Below are 21,006 nucleotides of genomic sequence, written 5' to 3'. Positions count from 1 at the left end.
ATGAGCAGCATGGAGAATTTTTCCCCAAGTGGGGTAAGTACTGTTGATATAGTTATCAAACTGCCTTCCACACAGGTATGTTTGTACCTATAGACCAAAAGTCCTTACCTTTAATCAGAGAAGCCTCCCATTACAGTGGATTGGAAGTGAAATGTAGAGACTGTGGATGATCCAGAAGCTGAGAATACGTGACAGTTGAGGACTCAGCCTAAACTACACATTTACATGGGAAAGACTCCAAGGCTTGGGAAACTTTGTGGAAGCAGATAAGAGCTGGAACATATAGTGAAAGGCTGTGAAATGCCGACCTCAAGACTCCACATAGGCATTTGCAACCACGAATACACAGCTGCAGTTAGCAGCACTGGAACTACACAAGATGGGTCCCATCGAAGATCAGCTAGGAAGTGGAAGGACCTCACGGGACTCTTGTGATTTACAACTCCAGTTCTCCAGTTCTACTAGTTACTTTACAATCAATAAGGAAGTTTAAGTGCATGCGTGTCAGAATTTTTCCTTTATCATAAGATACAACACATTCATAGATGTTAGGTACTAGACAGTGGACTTACATTGAACTAGCGGCTTTTGCTAGTGTCTAGGAGAGGAGCACTCATTGTCTCCATCTGTGTACCTATTGGTGAGCCCAACAACTACAATGGATAGCTCTAAACCCATTGTCACTTGCACAGCCTTTATTAAACTCAGTAGGTCACAAACAAGACAAACAGATGTGAACTTGAAAAAGAGATTTGTAGAGAAAGAGGTTATGTAGGGAGAGGTGGAGGGTGTTTGAAAAGTGGTCAGTATGTATAATGTACATTTGTATAAGTTGTCAAATAAATAATTTAAAAATCATAAAAGTAATAAGAAAAATAAACAATCTTTTAACATTGATTACCTCCCTTATTTTTTTCTCGAATAGAGAGCTGATGAACACATGGGGTAAGCTGTAGGAGGCAGAAAGCTAGCATGTTTATCTATATAGACATTCCACTGTCCATTACATTCTTTGGTTTTTTTGCTAATTTGACATAATCCTACACATAGCTGAGAAGATAAATCATAGGTGAAGAATTGCCACCATCAGACTGTACCCTGTCATATTCACGGGGGCATTTTCTTGATTCGTAATTGATGTGGAAGGGCCCAGGCCAGTAAGTGGGTCTGGATTATAGAAGAAAGTATGCAGAGCAAGCCATGAAGTACAATCCAGTACGCTGTGATCCTCCGCGGTTTCTTCTTCAGTTCCTGCAGCCAGATTACTACCTGGAGTTCATGCCCTAACTTCCCTTCATGATGGGCTATAAGCTATAAGATGAAATAAACTCCTCTCAAATTTACAGTGGTGATGATGTCTACCACAGCACTAGAAGGCAAACTAGGATAGCAAGCATGTTCAAAAAGGCCAATGTAAAGCCATACTACTGAACTAGAATATGCAATAGATGAGGACATTCATGGTCTTGTTCATCACATGGGTGAAGTCTTAAAAAATTTTTTTACTGTCATCTCAGTACAGTAAGAATAGTGAATATGTGAACTCAGGACATATACCTAAAGCTATGAGAATGATTCAAGAGGCACAGCATGTTTACACTGGAGTTACAGAGCTGAACTATAATGCAGTGAAAGCAGAAAAAAGAGGTGCTCCTTGGAGAGCGAGAAAGCAGTGTCAAGTACTTTAAAGATAGACATTATATACCACAGAAGCCAATAAAGGAATAGGTGGAAAACCTGGCTTCCTACTTGACATTCAATTCTGAAGTCTTTGTCTCTATGTATTCATTCATTCATTCATTCATTCATTCAAACATGTATTATGAACCAATTATATATGCATGTTCTTTGTCAGGGAATGCTTTGATTCACTAAAATATAAAGGCAAATGTGATCCTCAAGCATGAGAGAAATCTGGGAATACTTTCTGAAGATAATCAAGATGATTAATTTCTGCTCTTTTAATTTTTAATTTCCATACTAATCTGCCATAATTGGCTTGAGCTATCAATGTGACTTAGCCTAGAGTCATCTGAAGGCATCTCAACTGAGGGACTACCTAGATCAGGTTGACCTGTGGCATGTCTGTGAAGCAGTCTTGATTGACGACTGACGTGGAAGGAACCTGCACACTGTGGGCGGCACCATCCCTAGGCAGGTGGTACTGAGCTCTATAAGGATGCTGGCAGAGCATGAGCCAGAGAGAAAGCAAGAGAACAAACTAGCAACAGCCTTTGCCCATGGCTTCTGTTTTAGTTCCTCCCCTAACATCCCTCAATGATGGACTGTGGTCTGGAAGTCTAAGCCAAATACACCCTTCCCTCCGCAGGCTGTTTCTGGTCAGAGTGCGTTATCACATCAACAGAGATCAAACTAGAACATGAGCATAGTTGAATAATCTAGAAAAAAATGTATGAAAACACTGTTTTTTTTTTCCTTTTTGCTTGTAAAGACATCATTCTAAAAAGAACAGACTTGTCCTAGTGCCTCTAAAAGCTTAGATTATATTAAGACCTTCATATATTTTAATAGGCTATTTTACTTTCCACAGTAATATGACTTTCTTTCTTTTAAATATGGCTATCTATTCTTTAATCTTTAATAGGTACAAAATTCTTCAAATAAAGCATATGTATGTAAGGTTGAATTTCTTATGTTTTGAAAAACAAAAGGAGTATGTGTTTGTATATTTCTGAATAAAAAGGCAACAAAGAAAACTATGAGAATTAACCTAGAAATAACCATAAAAATTCTGATTCCTTATGAAAATCATGTAATACTTTACTTTCATTGTCAGGAGAATGAGCTGATATTTTAAATGTTAATGAATATGAATATGATATTTTAAATGTTAATGAATATGTTTATCTCAGAAAGATAAAAGACAAGTGTCCACTGCTCCAGCTCGGCTTTCAGAAGTCATATATGAGTTTATGATGTGAAAAACAACTGTTTGAACCGCAAGCTAATCTAGGGCTTGTATAAATAAACTGGTCCATATCAAAGTGACACTATTCAATTGTAATTCAGCAGTCGAGTATGTTCTTGAAGGTATGGTAGAAATTCTACACACACTAAATCGAGTAGCAGTATGGCCACACGCGTGCATAGTATTGTGGACAGTGGATGCTTTCTTCTCTGCCCCCTTCGCAACCATCTTAAACAGATGGTAGCCAAAAGAAAACAGGTTCTGTGCATTTTTCTATCAAGCTCCTTATGTTGAAAGCATAAACAACAGTCTACTTTTCATAATCCAGGCGTGAAATTATATGCAGCAAAAATGGAAAGAGTTAAGCCAAGATCTAAGATCAGAGGACACTCTGAAGTTTGTGCAATTTTTATTAAGTGGCATCAAGGACTTGCTTAATTCAATGATTAAAAGCAAAATTGGACAGATTAAACTCTTATCATCTATGTAAGCAGTGGGGAATGCTGGCATGTCCGCCATGAAGAACTGGAACAGGTGCATTTAAGGCTAAGTATCAAATGTCGCTGCCACCTCACCAGGACAGCCTCTCCATTAGCAGCCATCCTTTCAACGTTAAGAACTCAGATTAAACTGGATCTACAAAGTCTTAATTAAAGTGAATATAGGAACTTGGTTTAAGCACCATTCTCTTAATTTTTTTATAATGCATGTTACCAAATATTACCCAGTACACAGACTTGTACTCTCTCTTAAGTCTCTCGTAGACTTCTCTCTGTTAAGCTGACAGAAAAATTTTCTTTGTGACATAGTTGCAATTATGTAACAGATAAAAACACAAGATGATAACCTGGGTTTTCCTATGATTAACTAAAGTCAGCAAATAATGTAACTGATCATAACATGTATAGTGTTTCTGAATAATTTCATTACTGTTATATGTGGCATACAGTGGGAAGTAAAGTCACGCTTTTATTGTGGGATGCTAGAATTATTCATAAAAAGTGGAAAAGAATAAAAGGTAAAAGAAACAAAAGACTCAAACAAAATATTTATTTTTGAAAAGCTAAGAAACTTATTTAGCATGTGTCTGCATGTTTGTGTACGCTACAGCACACACTAGAAGGTCAGAGTACGCTAGGCAAGAGTCAGTCCTCTCCCTCTATTCTGAGGGCTGTGTGTATCAAATGAGGCCCAGCAAGGTTGATGGCAGGCACCTGTAACTGCTTAGCTGCCTTACTCAAACACACTTCTTAAAAGCAAAACTGAGATGTAACTTATAACCTTAGGAATATTAAAAAAGGATTGTTAGCCTTATCCGCAGGCTGGGGAGGCAGCTCAGCTGTAAAATGCTGGCCATGCAAGCATGGGGACTGGAGCTTGGCTCCCCAGTACCCACATAAAAGCCAGGCATGGTAACAAGCATGTACAATCTCAGGCATGGTGAAGTAAAGATAAGCCTTAAGGCTAGCCAGTCTAAATAAACTGTGACGATTATCTAGAGTTGACTACATCTGGAATTAACTAAAATCCAAGAGGCTGGGGATACTTGTGAGAAATCTTTTCCTTGATTAAATAATTTGAAATGGGAAGACTCACTTTTAATCCAGATCCTTTGATGTGGGATGATCCAACATTAACCTGGGCCACACCAGATTTAATTTTAAATATTAAAATTAGTGGACATAGAAGAAGGAAGCTCTTTCTCTTTGCTTGCTTATTCTCATTCTTGCAAGTCCACTCCTTTATGGCCATTAGGGCCTACTTTTTCAGTATTTTGGCATCTACTGTACTGAAGACTAGCTGAGATATATAGTCTTATGGACTGAACAACTATTAGATTTTTGGACCTTCAGTTGGTAGTCAGCCATCGATGAACTACAGGACCACAGCCTATAAGCCATTCTAATAAGTCCCATATTTCATATATTCATTATATAAGTTCTGTTCCTCTAGAGAACCCCGACTAATATACTATGTCTTAAAAAAAAGGACAGCAGTTGAGGAAGACATGACACTGACCTCCATCCTCAACACATAAAAATATGTACCTACATACAGCATGCATACAAAAATGGACATTAAATTTCTACCTAGGTATGGTGGTTCTCCCATACAATTCTACTATTGAGATGTTGAGGCAGGAGGGTCATGAGTTTAAGATCAATTTTAGCTACATTGTGAGTTTGAGAACAGACTGGACTATATGACTATAAAAATAATTGTAATTTGCATTCTATTTGCATAAAACATGTAAGTATATATATTATTTCATAATTTTTCAAGATGTAATAAAAATAACTTGTTTGCCATCTCCTTAACAAAAACAAACAGCAGCATAATCTCAGAGAACAGGGAGGAAGATAAAGAGGACTCAAAGTACCCGCATAAATAGAATCCTCAATAGGCAGACAAAGACTGATATAGAAAGAAAAAAAATGCAAGATTTTGTCATGTTAAATAATACTGTTTTCTAAGCTGGAACATTAGAAACATCATCATTTGTACTCAGCTTCCCAATCTGGAAAACAATAACTACCACCAAATGTGAAGAAAGAAAATGAAGCAGTGTAAAGAAAATGTAACTACATTACAGAATGTGCACAAAATGTCTCATAAATGCCAGGGGTCAAACTCAACATGAGACTTCATCTGATTAACAAAGCATCCAGTTATTAAACCACTCCTTAGAGACCAGACTCATTATTTACTCCACTTGAAAGATATATCCAGGGATAAGCACCTGCCTCTGAACATCACTTGGATACAGATAAGCAAATAAGTAATCACATGTGGAACAGGGTTAATACTACAAGGGGTGCTGCCAGCTCACCAGTAAAGTTTGCATCTACTGTGCAGAATTAGGAAGCATAACATCTTTCTTGTTCATACAGTTTGAATCCAAAGTTTGGGTTTTCCTGTAAGGAACCACGAATTTTTTGTGTGACCTTTTGAGATGTGATTTGAATGAAAATAGAGCCCTATTGAGTCATAGGGAGTTGCACTCTTACAAGGTGTGGGTTTGTTAGAGGAGGGGCGTCACTATGGTGGGCTTTGAGGTTTCAGAAGCTCAAGCCAGGACCAGTGGCTCACTCTTTCTTCCTGCTGCCATCTGATCTGGACAAAGAACTTTCAGCTCCTTCTCTAGCACCATGTCTACCTGTCACTCTGCTTTTTGCCATGATGATAATGGACTAAACCACTGAACTCTAAGTAACCTCCAATTAAATGTTTTCCTTCTTAAGAGTTGCCATAGTCATGGGGTCTCTTTGCAGCAATAAAACCCCAACTACAACAGCAAATATTTAAATACGTCACTGAAGCCTGAAAATAGGCACGCATGAAATGAGCATGGCCACGCATCAGTAAAACTTTATTAAAAAAATTAATAGCAGGTAGGCCAGGTGTGACCAAAGACATCTGAAGCAAATGTGTGAGATAAGAGTAGTAACTCTTTAAGAAAAGCATTTATAACAGATCTAGATACATCTCTTACAACAAGGTTCAGTATGCCAGCATGAGATGACAAGAGGAGGGATGGAAGGCTTCTACAGATGCGCTCCACAACACTAAACAGACTCCAACACCCCAACAAAGCTCCCATGGAAAATATCCACAAGTAAAGAAAGTGATAGTTAAGGGTGTCACTCTATTTTTCCCTTAAGAATCATGATTTTAAATTTGAATGGATTTGCTATATCAAGACTGCAAGTATATTCTCTGCACCACATCCCACTCTGGACAGTGACCATCTCCACTCAGGACTTTGTAGTGAGTGAACTATTTAATGATGTAAAAATGCAGGGACCAGATGGCAATAAAATATTATTAGAAGAGATGAAATACATGCAACTGGTAGCAATTTACTTACTCATACAAAAATTTAAAAATAGAACCAATAAATCCATCCATCTAAGCTGAGCAAATCTAGTTACCTCGATTTATTAGCATAGCACAAAGCCTACAATGAAATTTGGGGTGGCTGTAGTATCAGTAATTTCCTTTCTCACCCCTATCTACTTTAGCCTTCAAATAAAGACAGGATTTATATCCACTTACAACTGAGATGAGCATCATTCAGTCTTGGATCTAATCAAATCTCACAAATAAATGAGTCTTCCTTGGAAAGAAAAATAACATATCAGATCTCTCTCCCAGCTCTGTCTAGTCATAATAAAGCAAAAGGCTGTATTTTACTTCAGAACTGTACCCCACACAATAAAGGCGTGCTCAGGCATCACACATTAAAGGGGTGGATTAACTAAATTGTAGCTAAATGATCTGAATTTCAAACGTGAAGATTAGATGCAAACAATATGCCACCCAAAACAGATTTAGCAGCTGCAAGGTACATAGTTTAATTCTCTCTATCCTCAACAAGAATCCTCTCTATGCTGTCCCTTTGAGATCTGGTCCTCCTAATGTAATCACTAATGCCATCATGCCATACAGGAAATGTGTTATCTAGGGTCAAAGTAATGGTTCATGGAACTATCAACTGAATAACTCTATTTACTTCTCTCAGAGCCTGTTAATTTGTTAGTAAGTTGATAGTCAACTTAATTGTAATGACTTAAAGTGTAGTCTTGATAAAGATATTTTTAAAGCTAAAATGCCATTAAAATGATTACTGCTAATGAACAATTTCTAGCACGTGATTGTTAGGTGATGCCGTTTGGTCTTTTCTAGGCTGCTTCTCTATTCAAGTAGGATGATGAGTTCTTTCAACAAAGAATGTAAGAGGTACTTATAGTCAACTAAGTACTTTGTAAACTACAGTTTGTCACTTTCCTTTACCTCTGACTCCATCAAATGTACTATTCCCCAAATATTCCTAACTGATCACTCTTTTGTATTATAACAATATAAATACCAAAAAAGATAAAAAATCCAATGATTAATAAAAACTGTGTGCGTCACCTGATTTTTATAAAGAGAACAATGACTTAGCAGGAATGTTGGGGAAGCTGGGTGTACGGGCCCCTGTCTGTAATCTTAGCACCAGGAGAAGAGCAATACGGTGAGTTTGAGGCCAATAAAGGCTATAGAGCAAGGCTCTGCATAGACTAGTATGGAAATCGGTGTTTCTTCAATATCAGTATCAGAAGTTAGGTATGCTAAATACTAAATGGCACACATTTACTATGTCTGATTATGTCGCCATATTATCAGGTAGATGCCTTTGTTTTATTCAGAATAGCTATACTTGCATGGAAGGATTTAATAATAATTTTTTTTAAAAAAATACTCATTCATCTCTTGCCACTGTCAGCTGACATGACAGTAAACAAGTCTCAACTGGGAGCTGTGTGTACACACAATTAAAGAAATTATGCAGGAGATGTTTCCTCATACAATAAGAACTGCTAATGAAAATATCCAACTGTAAAGATGCAACAAATCTAACACTATGGTGAAAGAAAATGTGCTGGACAGTTTGATTGATGTCAACTTAACACAAGCTAATGTCATCTGAGAGGACGGAACATGTTAAGAAAATGCCTCCATAAGATTGGGCTGTAGGCAGGCCTATAGGACATTTTCTTAATTAGTGACTTATTGGGAGGTGGTGGTGGGGAGGGGTCAGCACACTGTAGGTGGTGCCATCCCCGGGCTGGAGGTCCTGGGCTCTATAAGCAAACAAGCGGATTGAGGCATGTGAAGCAAGCCAGTAAGCAGCACCCCTCCATGGCCTCTGCATCAGCTCCAGATTCCTGCCCTGTTTGAGTTCCTGTCCTGACTTCCTCCAATGACGGCTGTCATGTGGAAGTATAAGGTGAAGAAACACTTTCCTCTAAGTTGCTTTCCTCATAGTGCTTTGCACAGCAATAGAAATCCTAAGACATAAAACCTCAAAACATTTCAATTTTAATGGCTCTTTTACCTACAGAAAATGCCAATAGGATATTAATTCATATACTGTTCAATGACTGAAGGAAAGAAATTTGGGGAAAGGTATCTATGAAAGATATACAATGTGAGTAAATTTATTATCATTTATAGATTCCATCAAAGGTTTTGAAAATGAGAAGGAAATGTTTATTGTGAGAAATAAATAAGCAAAAGGGAAATTGCATAAATCAGGCCATCAAAAAAAGTAACCTTCACTTTATTTTGAGTGAAGTGCAAGGTACAACCAATTCAGATTTATATGTTGTAACTTGACACATCACATTAAAAACTAAATATATAGGCAACTGCTTGTCTTAGCCATGGTATCAGTTGTCTAAAACTAATTATACACCTTTAGTGTCCATGAGAGATCTGTTTGAGAACCCTCCCTAGATACTCAAATCTTCAGATGTACAAGCCCTTTATATGGTAGGCATTGTAGTTGAATATAACCTAAGCACATCTTATATTTTTAAACTATCTCAGATCTTTAGAGTAACTAATGCACTGCAAATGTCATACAGTAGTTGTTACATTGTTCTGTTAAGAAAATGATGACAAGGGAAAATGTGTATTTTCAGTTCAGATTCATTTTTTTTTCTCCCTGTACCATTTTAAGTCCTAGGCTGACTAAGTCTATGCAGGTAGATTCCTGGATATGGAGTGTAGGGTTGGAAATAGGTTGAATTTTTTTTCTCTAAGCTATGTACTTGATCACATATGTGATCCCTCTGACAATGTTTTAGAATGTGATACCTAAGTTCTGTATCACAATACCTACCCGAGGAAAACAGTGGTTAAAGCAGCACCTGATTCAGGTAAAGATGCTAAGAAGGTCACAGGTCTGTTCTCGCCAGAACTCTCTCCATTGCTTCCACCAGTGCCTAAGGTGATTGGTATCTGCCATCACTACCTCTATGCTAGAACACCTCTATAACCTCTAACATGGGGTTCTGGACTCCAGCCTTAATCACTACAGAGAAATCAGCATGGTCTGTTAAACACATTAAGGATGTACTGATCTTTCAATAGAGCCAATATGACTCTGCTCCTACACAGATTACAGATTTTCTAATAGCTTCTTTTCAGAAGCAAGCCCACACTATGATATGCTCTATGCACTCACTGACCAGGCCCCCACTAATCCACTAATCCTACTTTCTCTCTTGTCACTATAACATCCCAAACAACTTGCACTTCCTTTAAGAAATCAAACTCTTGAGGTTCATTGGGTTTCTTTTTTGATACGTATGTATGCATAAACAAAAATTCTCATTCCTGAACAAAAGAAAACTCCACCATAAGCAAATATATTTTTCACCTCCAAGTTGAACTCTTTATTCAAGTGTTTTTTGCTCCCTTTCTGCTGATGCAGGGCTCCACGTCTGATGTCCTGGGCCCTGTAATCAGAGTTAGCTTTTCTGTGTACATCTGTTGCTGATTTCTATGCAATATACTGGTGCTTTGTGCTCAAATTTACTATCCAAAGTAAGATGAGCCCACATCCCTAATATCCCCACTGCGCTCCACTGTTTGGTCCCTTGGTTACAATGATTTCCTTATTTTTTTAGAGAAAGAAAATCGGGTCATGGTTACAGAATTGCTAATATTTTCAATTACTGGATTTAGAGGGCAGCCAGTAATTACAGTATTCGTTACATTCACCTCCTTTAACTCTTAATTTAATGCTTCACAAGACTAGCAGCATGGCCTTGTCCTTAGTGCTTTGGGATTTGTAAATAGCTGCTTTGTCAGACACTGCTTTCACCTTTGTTCAGTAACACTTAAAGAAACCTGAAGCCCAAGAAGACTGAACAACATGATGACAAATGAATGTTGTGTCCCCAAAATTTCATAAAAGGCTTCAAAACGAGGCTTTTGGTCTATAGACTCACTCACTAACATTTACCAAAGAAACTAGCACATACCAGGCAGGTACTCTAAAGCAAGGATTGGTATGGTAAACCTTGGCCACACCCTTCAAGGTCTATAAAAACAATTAAAATGAACATAACAAATTCTATGGTAAAGACATTGCCACAGTTGTACGGACCATGGAGAAAGAATAAGTGCCCAGCTGGAGGCTCAATGAAACTGTCCTAAGCAGGTGGTAAAGGTGTTTGACCAGAGGAGTTACAAGTGGAGGGCAGGCCAAGTACTTTACACAAGAGCAGCCTGTACAAGGCTTGGAGATGTGCGAATAGAGAAGGCTAGCAACTTCCACAGGACTGAACTTGAAACATGAAGCAAGCTTACGAAATGAGGCTGCAGAAGATAGTGGAGGTGAGGAGGAAACTCACTGAAGGCCCCAGTAAGAAGCTACACTACCCGCACACAGGGAAGTTCTGTGACATCCATCTTGCTGGCTCCCAACAGTATAAGTTCTTGGTACTGTGATGACAATGACAAAGGGTGGAATCTGAACCCTTCCTGTTTTATCTTCTAAGGACATCAATATCCCAGAGTATACGTTGACAACAACTACAGGGGTACTTTAAGATCCTTATTTTAACCAAGAAATTGTAGACTCAAAAGGTTAGCCTCAGAGTGGGCACAGTGATACAAATCGATAATCATAGCTGCTAGGGAGGTGGAGGCAGAAGGATCACGAGTTTGACGACTGTTAGAGTCATACAACAAGACCCTTCTTGAAAAACCGGAAACATAAAACTGAAAAGGGTAGCCCTGTAGAACTTAGACCCAGTGGGATACACATTATTTACGCCAGAGCCACCACCACCACACCACTGAGTTCAATGAACAGTGGAGCCTGACGTAGTAAGGCACTGCTTCTATTCTAGCAAATTCATCATTTGCATTTTGTGTTTGATTAAGCTAATTAATGTATTCCAACACAAAATGGCCCTCTGTGCCTTCATGAAAAATATGTTTTACAATATTTGGTAAGACAGCAATATTTTTATACACGTATTTGTATCTAGTGAGTTAAGTTTACCTAATCTGGTATTCATAACTTACTAGGAATGTAGAAAAACGATTACATAGCAAATTAGGTCACCTACAAAAACAGATATATATTTTTAAACCATTACCATTAAATTTACAAAGGTTTAAAAATACCCACCTAGCCACTTATTATTTATTTATAATATGAAGCCTATAATATAAAATTTTATATGAGTAGGATTTTAGTAGATACATGAATACTGAGGCTGTAGAATAGAGCTTGGTGGTACAGCGCATGCCTGGTATGGATGATGCCCAGGGATTCATCCCCAGCTATTCAAGCAAACAAAAGTGAATTCAATATCGGTCTTAAGAAAAAAAAATAATCCCAGTTCTGACAAATAACAAGAAAAATTTCCATTTTTATGTACCTCCCTAGATCAAGTCACTGTTTCTAAAGAGGTCATCACATGTTATTTGTGACAGTCGTGTTACACAGGCATGAGGGAAGTCGGCACTAGTACTGCTGACTTGTTCAAAACTCAACTTGAATTCTCACTACTTTTCTTTTTTTTTATTGGATATTTTATTTACATTTCAGATGTTATCCCCTTACTTCATCCCTTCCCCCCAGGAACCCCCATCCCATCCCCCTTCCTCCTGCTTCTATAAGGATGTGCCCCCACCTACCCCCCCATTCCACCTACCCACCCTCGAATTCCCCCACACTCGGCGTCCAGCCATCATGGGACCAAGGACCTCCTCTCCCACGTATGCCCAACAAGGCCATCCTCCCCTACATATACAGCTGGAGTCATGGGTCCCTCCCTATGTGCTCCCAGGCTGGTGGCTTAGACCCTAGGAGCTCTGGTTGGTTGGTATTGTTGCTCTCCTCATGGGGCTGCAAACCCTTTCAGTTCCTTCAGCTCCTTCTAACTCTGCCATTGGGAACCCCTTGATCAGGTCAGTGGTTAGCTGTCTCACTACTTTTCTATCTTACAATTTTCATCTAGTCTATAAATTTTAAACATTTTGCATCTCAAAATAGTTATCTTTTTTGTGATCAGCTGGCAAGTGTTTAATGATGAAATGAAGTGGCAGTGGCGATGAGGTATACATTCAACTATATGAATATATAGAAAAACACAGTCTAGTTTGAACTCTAATGCTCCTACACACACACTCAATTCCTGGTTGCCATATAGTCTAGCATCACTGTACCCTGGAAGGTGCTGGAATACTATATACAACTATATACTATATGATATATAGTATAGTATATACTATATGATATATTGTATACTATATATAAGCTCTATAACACCACAAGAGAAACATCTAATAAAGGCAGAACTTCAGGAGATTTACAGAAGTGAAAGACAGGCTTAGAATACACTAGAAGGTCTTATAATTTCACAAAACCTTTTTGGTAAGGTTTTTCTTTTTTTTTTTTAGCTTTTTAGCCTTTCATTTAAAATTGCATTACTAATTCAATTACCAAAAAGTACAATATATATATTTAAAATCAAGTCTTTCACAGTATTTTCTACACTACACAGCACAGTAAGAAACACACTTCCTCACCTTTTGATCCAAAGCATATCTGTGTGTGCTAGCCTTTGAACATTCCCACATTTTCTTATGTAGGTATATCATGAATCATGTTTATAAAATGACAATTCTCACAGCATTTTTAAATAGCACATCAAAATCCTCTGGAATGTTCTGCACCATTCTATTCCATTTGGGGGCATGATGGACACATACAAGAGTACAGAGTTCTAACACAATAAAATACTTTTTTGTTTTTGAAGAAATAGAAGTACTTACTACTGATTCTATCGTCAAACAATGTATATATGTGCCAAATTATCACACTGTACTCCATAAAGATTGACAAATATGTCCCAACAAAATAAAGCTAAATAAATGCTATCTCCAAGCTATTACACTGACTTCAGAGTCAACTAAGTTGATCACAGACTGGAACTTGCTCATTCTGACTCTCTCTTCCAGATAACTATTGGAGTTATTTTAAAATACTTAGATCAAGTCTGCTTTTCTTTCCTTTGTGGATACTAAAGCAAAGCTATAAACTAACTAGAAAAACAAGTGTGAAGCTCTTAGTGGGGCAGTAGCCATGTCCCTGACTTTCATGCTGTGTGAGTCATGGTGGCCTAGTGACCTGCACAGTCAGGTTTTGCTGCCCTTTGACCTGCACTGCTGCTTTCACAGGTGAACTGTGAAACCATCAAGAAACCACCAGCCATGTCCTAATTAAAAAGGACTTTCAAATCTTCATTAGGAATCTCTTAGAAATGTCAACTACTAACTGTACATTCTAAAGGAGTGTCATTTTGCTCTTTTAAGTGATGTATTTCCAGGTGCAGTATAATAGAAACATAAGAGCCTGGGAATTAAAGATTTTTTCAATTCTACAACATAATGTAAATTAATTAGCATCTGTCTAGTAAGAAAACATTAAATGTTCATTTTTAGGTCATCAGACTAAGGTAATAGCATTGTCTCAAAAGTATTTTCTATTTTGAGTAAAGGGTCATGATGCAATTGAATTACAATTTCACAACAGAAAAAAATTTTTGTTTGACAATACTGTTTTATGATATGTATATTACCAGGTTATATTTCACATATTAAATTATCTATAGTTTCTACAAAAATATCATGTTTTAAATATTAAGCATATGGGTCATGAGTATAGTTGCTGTTTACCTGATTTGATTATTCTCTTAAGACTCAGAGAAGAAAGGACTCTATCACCCTCTTGTGGTAGTTTTAATGTAGTGTTTTCCCCGGCAATTATTTTACTTAGAGAAGAATATTTTATTAGGAGTTTCTGAATTGCCTAATCACCAGCTATAGTTTCTGTCAGCACTTCAGCTTTGACCTTAGGAATTAAGTGCTTTTTATCTTATAAGACACTGTCTTGTCACATTCTAATTACATCAAAGCCATTTTTTTCTCAAAAATTACTTTGGTATTAATGCACATGGAAGATAACTAGAGAGAGTCCCTGTCACAATACAAGGGCTTGAAGTAAATGGAAATAACTCAATATGGCTATGTTTTATCTTGATCTTCCTCCCAAGGGAAGAGGTCTTGCTATGGCAATGGCACACAAGTGTCAGAGGCCAGTCTGAACATTTTGATTTAGAAATAAGATAGCAGTCTAATTCTTCTAAAGAGGTTTATTGTATATGTAATGCCTTATCTTCTTTCCCTCAAAACACAGATACAGCCAGCCCTCCAGTCTGGAGTTTCTATATTGGATAAAAAGTACTTGAGGGAAAAAAGAAGTGTGTACTAACCACCTACAAACTTCTATTTCACATCATATCTACTCAACAATACAATATAGTAATATTTACCTATCACTTAAATTATATTAAGTAGGTAGGTAACCTATGGACCGTTTAAGGTAAGCAAGGCTGTGCACATGCTTTGGTGACTCACTGAGTCTTAAGCGTGGTATGCATGAGCACGGATTGGGGATTACCCACTGGGTTTTGGTCAACTTAATTAGTGGCTACACCACTGACAAAAATAGTGTGCCCATTCCTGGCAACCTGCTAAATGGTGGCAGCATCCCAGAGCCTCTTTTGAAACAAGTATGGAATAGAGATGGATGGGCCCAATCTAGAGTTAGTCTTGTGCACGAAACTGTGGAAACTGCTCTTGGTTAACTGAAAAAGCAGGGAGTACACTAAAGACATAGACATAAGGACTTTCTGAATAGGATTCTGGCTATTTAGAAAATATGGCCAACGAATGACAAACAAGACCCCACCAGGGAACATAAATATTAAGTCATTTTCAATAAGGGATTTGTGCATCTGCAAGTGAGCCTTGAGTCATTCTTCCATGCATATTGAGGGACAACTGTTCTTCAAGCCTCTCCACAGAATCAACAGGATGTAACAAACACCACTATGACATGAAATAATCAACAACACACTGATGAGGGCCTGAACCAAAGCAATAGCTCCTATAGCAAAGGAGAGAACAGGCTGACACATACTCTATCGGAGAGCCTGATGGTATTGCTTACTGTGAGAAGGAGGAGTGTGGTCCAAGGGTCATAATCTGCTGCTGATCAGAGAGTACATCCTATTCCCCAAGCAGGAACTCACATTCCCAGGCACACTGAATTTGAAATGTTAACAGGACATAGCAAGCACTTCAAGGGGCTTGAGGATACTGGAGATCATCAGACACAAGATAGCAGATAATCAATGGCCAGGTAGTGTAAGGAACTTAGATGACACACTATCCAGGAGTAGGGAAAACACCAAGAAGATGCAAAGCTGAACTTGGGGATGGTGAGTCCCAAGGTGTAGTCCCATCCTTTTAACAGAGGTTGTGTGTGTGTGTGTGTCTGTGTCTGTGTGTGTCTGTGTCTGTGTCTGTCTGTGTGTCTGTGCACATGTGCTATAAAAGACTGAGGCCAACCTTGTGGTTGACTCCCAGATGCCATCTGCCTAGTTTTATGAGACAGGGTCTCTTACTTGCCTGGGGCTCGCTGAGTAGGCCAGGTTGGCAGGCTTTGGAGCACTGGGGATCTTTCTGGTTCTGCATCCCCATGTTTGAACTATATATAAGCACATACAGGTCTGCAGGGTTTTTTACACAAGTTCTAGGGCCCAGACTCAGACCTTCTGGCTAATGTGTAAGGATGTGACCGACTAAGCTACTTGCCTACTCCTAGCACAGCTCCTCTGTCATACCCATAGATGCTGCTTATGTTGGAGAAACAGTAGCTGCTTTAGAATTCCTGAATTCTATACATCAGAAGACTGAGGGTCAGAGCAATGAATAATTGTATTTGAAGTTCTTATCTATAGAGGTGACTGAGAATTCAGCTGTCTTCTGAGGTGTTATGTCAGTATTTAAATTCCCTCTTTCTAGTACTCTGTGCTCCTTTCTCCTCCTGTTTTACCTCCAGAACAAGCAAAGGCACATATGAGGCACAGAAGATGATGCTGAGACATTCTGAAGAGCAAAGAAGTCACTGATATTCCTTATAGTTCTTCCTAAATCTTAAATCATTGAGAATGGTTTTCACAAACAAATTCTATTGGACATGCTAGAATACATTTTCAAAATCTAGAAAAGCTAAGAGTGAGGGATTTCTTTGGAAATACCTGCTTGGTTTGGACGCTGCCAGCTTGGTGACTTGACACTGGTGGATCCTACAGGCTTGAAAGCAGCAGCAGACTTGAGGCCTGCCACCGCTGGCCTGCTTGAACCTGGGGCCTCAGATGTGCTCAGAGGTGAAGCTCCAGATGACAAGGATGGCTGAGAAGGCTCCTGGGTGCTACTGTAAGGAAAGGAAGGGAACAGCTGTGGTAAGGGGATCAATCTAATTCAGCAATGAGTCTTGTGTCTCCAAATCCATTAGAGCTTTAAGGAAAACAAAATATCGGTGAACTTTTATTTTTAAAAAAGAAAACTCCGAGAGTGGGTTGGGAGAAGAGAACACGTGACGTTAAGTGAAAGTGGAACACTGTCGAGGAGAGTGGAGGTGGGGAGTTAGAGAAGAGCAAAGGAAATCAGCAAAGCAAGTATAAATGCAAATGCCATAAGGAAGTCTGCTACTTTACAGGCAAATAATACACAAATAATTCTGAGATCATGAAGGACTTCCCTTTGTTAAGAAGAAAAAGCAGTTAATATTTTTTTCTGTATGATAGAAGTTATTTTCAAATAGTCTATAATAAGTTATAAAACCAATCCTCACAGTGAATTTTCTCTCTCCATTCCTAGTTAACGTTTCAAAAGAGCCATCAGATCAAGAGCATTAGTTGCTGGAGTATCTTTAATAACCTGTATGAAACAGTATCAACATTGCTCTTTTTACACATTCTTCTGGGACTTCATGATCTGTTTCCCTGACACCTTGCAGTCACCATTTCCCACTGCACAGTCTTTCACCCATTCAGTAGTGCTTAGACATCCCATATGCCGGACAGTGTAACAAAGAGACAGTATCTCCAGTCTTGTAGAATGTCCAGTGTTCTAGGTTCGTAACACCAGGAAAGAAGAGATTCAGTTACCATTATCTCTTCTCAATTCCGATAGGTGATTATTTTGCTTCTAGAGCCTATTATCTAAACTTTAAATAAGGTCATTAATACTTTGGTGATAAAAACCCCATGTAGTTTAAGCAGAATAATTAAATATAAGATGCTTAGCCTATTTAGGGCATAGAATGTGAGCTTAACATATGAAAGGCTAATAAACATACTGAAACAATACAATTATCTATATTCAACATATTTACCTATTACAAATAAATTAGACTTAAGACACTATATATGGGAACTTCTTATTCTGAGATTAAATTACTCATGTATATTACACAAAATAGAAAAGAGCTTATATACAAAAGTAAAATCCAGTAATACTGGAGTCCAAATTATTGCCATTTAATCATCTGAAGAAATTAAAATTGACTTCCAGGATATCTTCCAAACTTATGAGTCAGTAAACTTGATGACGGGAATCTATTGCCAAGACAAGTGAATCTGGGTGCTGAAAGTAGGAATAGTACATGGCCCAAGGTATGAAAAACCTTGAGTGGCTTTGGCAACCTTGCACATTTACATGGGCTGGTTCTATATGGTTACCTGTTGTGTACTACTCATAAACCCAATCTGCAGTGAGATGAATGTGGTTCAGTAATAAAGAATGCAATCCTAATATGGAAAACCATTAAAAGGAAAAATTCTGTGCCTTACATACTGAAAGCTCTGTGTCACCTGAAAGGCACTTAGGCAGAAGAGGGGAACTCTAAATGGGAGTGGCCAATAAGAGACAGGAGAACTGAGTTACAGTTCAGCACTCAGCCAGAGACATGGCTGTAATCTATAGGTCTAAATCAGCTCTCCTGCTGTGTCACAGAAACTACAGATTCTGGACATCCTTACTCTCTGTTCTACACTTTACTTTTCTTTCCAGGCAGACTTTGTACAGCAGGTTCCCTTCAACACCTTCCTTTCGCAAGCATCCAAATCCTACCTGTGCTTAACAAAAGAACTAAAAGTACCCACTTAGTGCTGTGCTCTATGATAAGCAGTTATCACACACTGTTCTACATTTAACTCCTCAAGCTGCTGCAAGTAGAGACACGTGTAATTCCACTTATTTATTATTATTTATTAATATCTGGCATATAAATTTACATTCACTTATGATGGCTATTTTAAAAACTGTAAATTTCATATATAACTTTGCTATATTGTACATTACTTGAGGATGTAAACTCTGCCCTGCTAGGAGTATATCACTTAACCTTGGTAAATTTCTTCATTTTTAAACAGTACAAATATATTGCCTTTCTTCCAGAGTTATAATAAGCATAAACTAAAATTCTAGGTATTGCTCATAAAGTACTTGTATAATCCTCAACACTGAGTTATGTATTGAAAATGGCGCTGATGATTGTGTCTACCTACATTCTAATTATGTAGTTCAATGGTAATAATATTAGTAAATAGGATTAATAAATTATATTTCACATAACAATTTACTTATAGATATAGTTTCCATCCTAGATTATAATCTGAGCTAGAATTTTAAATTACAATTATTTCAATTATGTTAAAAGTCTTATGAAGATTATTATAGGCTAACATGTTTTAATTTAGGTTGTATTTTTTATACAAGGGTTTATATAAATTCTTTCACCAATGGCACATAATACTTAAATTTTAAACTTACTCTTCAAACATTAAGGATTTGAGGCACACTATAAAGAAGCTATAAAAAACTAAGTCATATGTACTTATGTAGATTGTATTTACTTTCCAGTGATAGAAACAGAACCCAGATTCCCAATTCTTAAACAAGCATTCCACTGAGCCATGCTCTTAGCTCTATACCCGGTCTCAAATATCAAAGTATGTGGTGTCTGTATCGCTGTTGATAAAAGGCAAAGTGGAGACTACTAATGTTCCCTCTCCCAGGGTCTCTAGAGAGCTTCTTTCAGACTGGAGCTGCAGGCATACTGTGTGACTATGAGCCAAGGAATGCTGAGGGAGTAGATTCACAGAACATTCCATCCTGTTCCTAAAGTGTCGTCCAACTACACTCAAGAACCCAAGATTTAAACGCTTTCAATTTTTTTCCCTTAGCGATGGTCTGTTCTCCCTGCTGCCAGCTTAAATACATTACTAACAAGTAATAGAACTGTAGTGTAGCATAATGAGAACCTCTATAATGCTGGGTAGCCGCGGAACCTAACAGCTCATTACAGCACACCACTACGAGCTACAGTGGCAGCCGTTTACTTTCTACTGATTTTACATTTGTCACAAAGTATGTCCTCTAGTTGACTCACTGAGATTACACATTTAGCCAACTCTGGGGTATTTTTATACCTGTATTATGCTTAGTAACTTTCGGGCTAGCCATTAATATTTTGTTTTTGTTTCTGAATCTCTACAGTTTGGGTCTGGAATGGCTTAAGTGGTTGCCTATGGCACTATAGGAAGTGGAAAACCCTTGAGGAGGTGAGCACCACTAGGAGGCAGTCAGGTAATGGGCAGTGTACCTTTACGGGGGGATGGAGACCCAGCCTTGCCCTTTTCCTTCCTTTCCTGCCACTGTGAGGTTAAGTAGCTCAGCTCTTAATATGGTCCTGATCATGATGCTTTCCGTCCCACAGGCACAAAAGCAATGGAGCCAGGCAACCACGCACTGAAACCCCAAGGCAGGAGCCACAGTAATCCTTATCTCCACACGGACTGCTTATCTCATATATGCTGTCACAGTAATATAAAGCTCAACACATGCACTTAGCACATAGAGTAAAAATTAAGTAACTTTTCAAGTAAAATTCCCATGTGTATGGATTATAAGATAGTAGTCAGCTATAATAATGATATTATTCTTCATCTTTTGAAAATGCATGGCTTAGTCATCATTTGACTATGCTACTAGAGCTATAGCCATGTGATAAAAGTCTGGATTCCACTACAGTTTAAATATTGGCACCATTATTCATGACTTCACACCAAGCATCAGGAGTGCTAGTAAAGACACCATGAAGGATTAGAAGGTGATCTGATAGGCAAATGAGAGAGCATGCATGTGCGTGGGCACTACATTGAAACTGCTCCTAATTCAAAACTGGTCACGTCAGTTCTACAACTCTTTATCTGGCCTGTTACATCATAATATGTTGTTAGAGGAAACAAACTTCCACATGCCATGCTCCCTCCCATGGTACCTGCTCTTCTTAACACGGAGAGAGCCACTTG

The 21,006-nt window shown here is 38.2% G+C and overlaps 1 protein-coding gene across 3 annotated transcripts in view; it reads right to left on the bottom strand.

Moving 5' to 3' along the window:
* Positions 1 to 21,006, bottom strand: part of Pdlim5 (PDZ and LIM domain 5) — a 158,867-nt gene that overhangs the window by 23,653 nt on the left and 114,208 nt on the right. For 2 of the 3 annotated variants that reach the window (XM_028760397.1, XM_028760399.1), the window contains exon 8: positions 16,888 to 17,063. In XM_028760397.1, coding sequence (XP_028616230.1) covers positions 16,888 to 17,063 — 176 coding nt within the window. The remainder of the gene's footprint in view (positions 1 to 16,887; positions 17,064 to 21,006) is intronic. The other variant, XM_028760398.1, reaches the window with a different exon arrangement.

Source organism: Grammomys surdaster, unplaced genomic scaffold (genome assembly GCF_004785775.1).
Source record: "Grammomys surdaster isolate TR1022 unplaced genomic scaffold, NIH_TR_1.0 126531, whole genome shotgun sequence".
Classification (NCBI taxonomy): domain Eukaryota; kingdom Metazoa; phylum Chordata; class Mammalia; order Rodentia; family Muridae; genus Grammomys; species Grammomys surdaster.
Note: the sequence above shows the minus strand (reverse complement) of the source record. Positions and strands in the feature narration are given on the sequence as shown.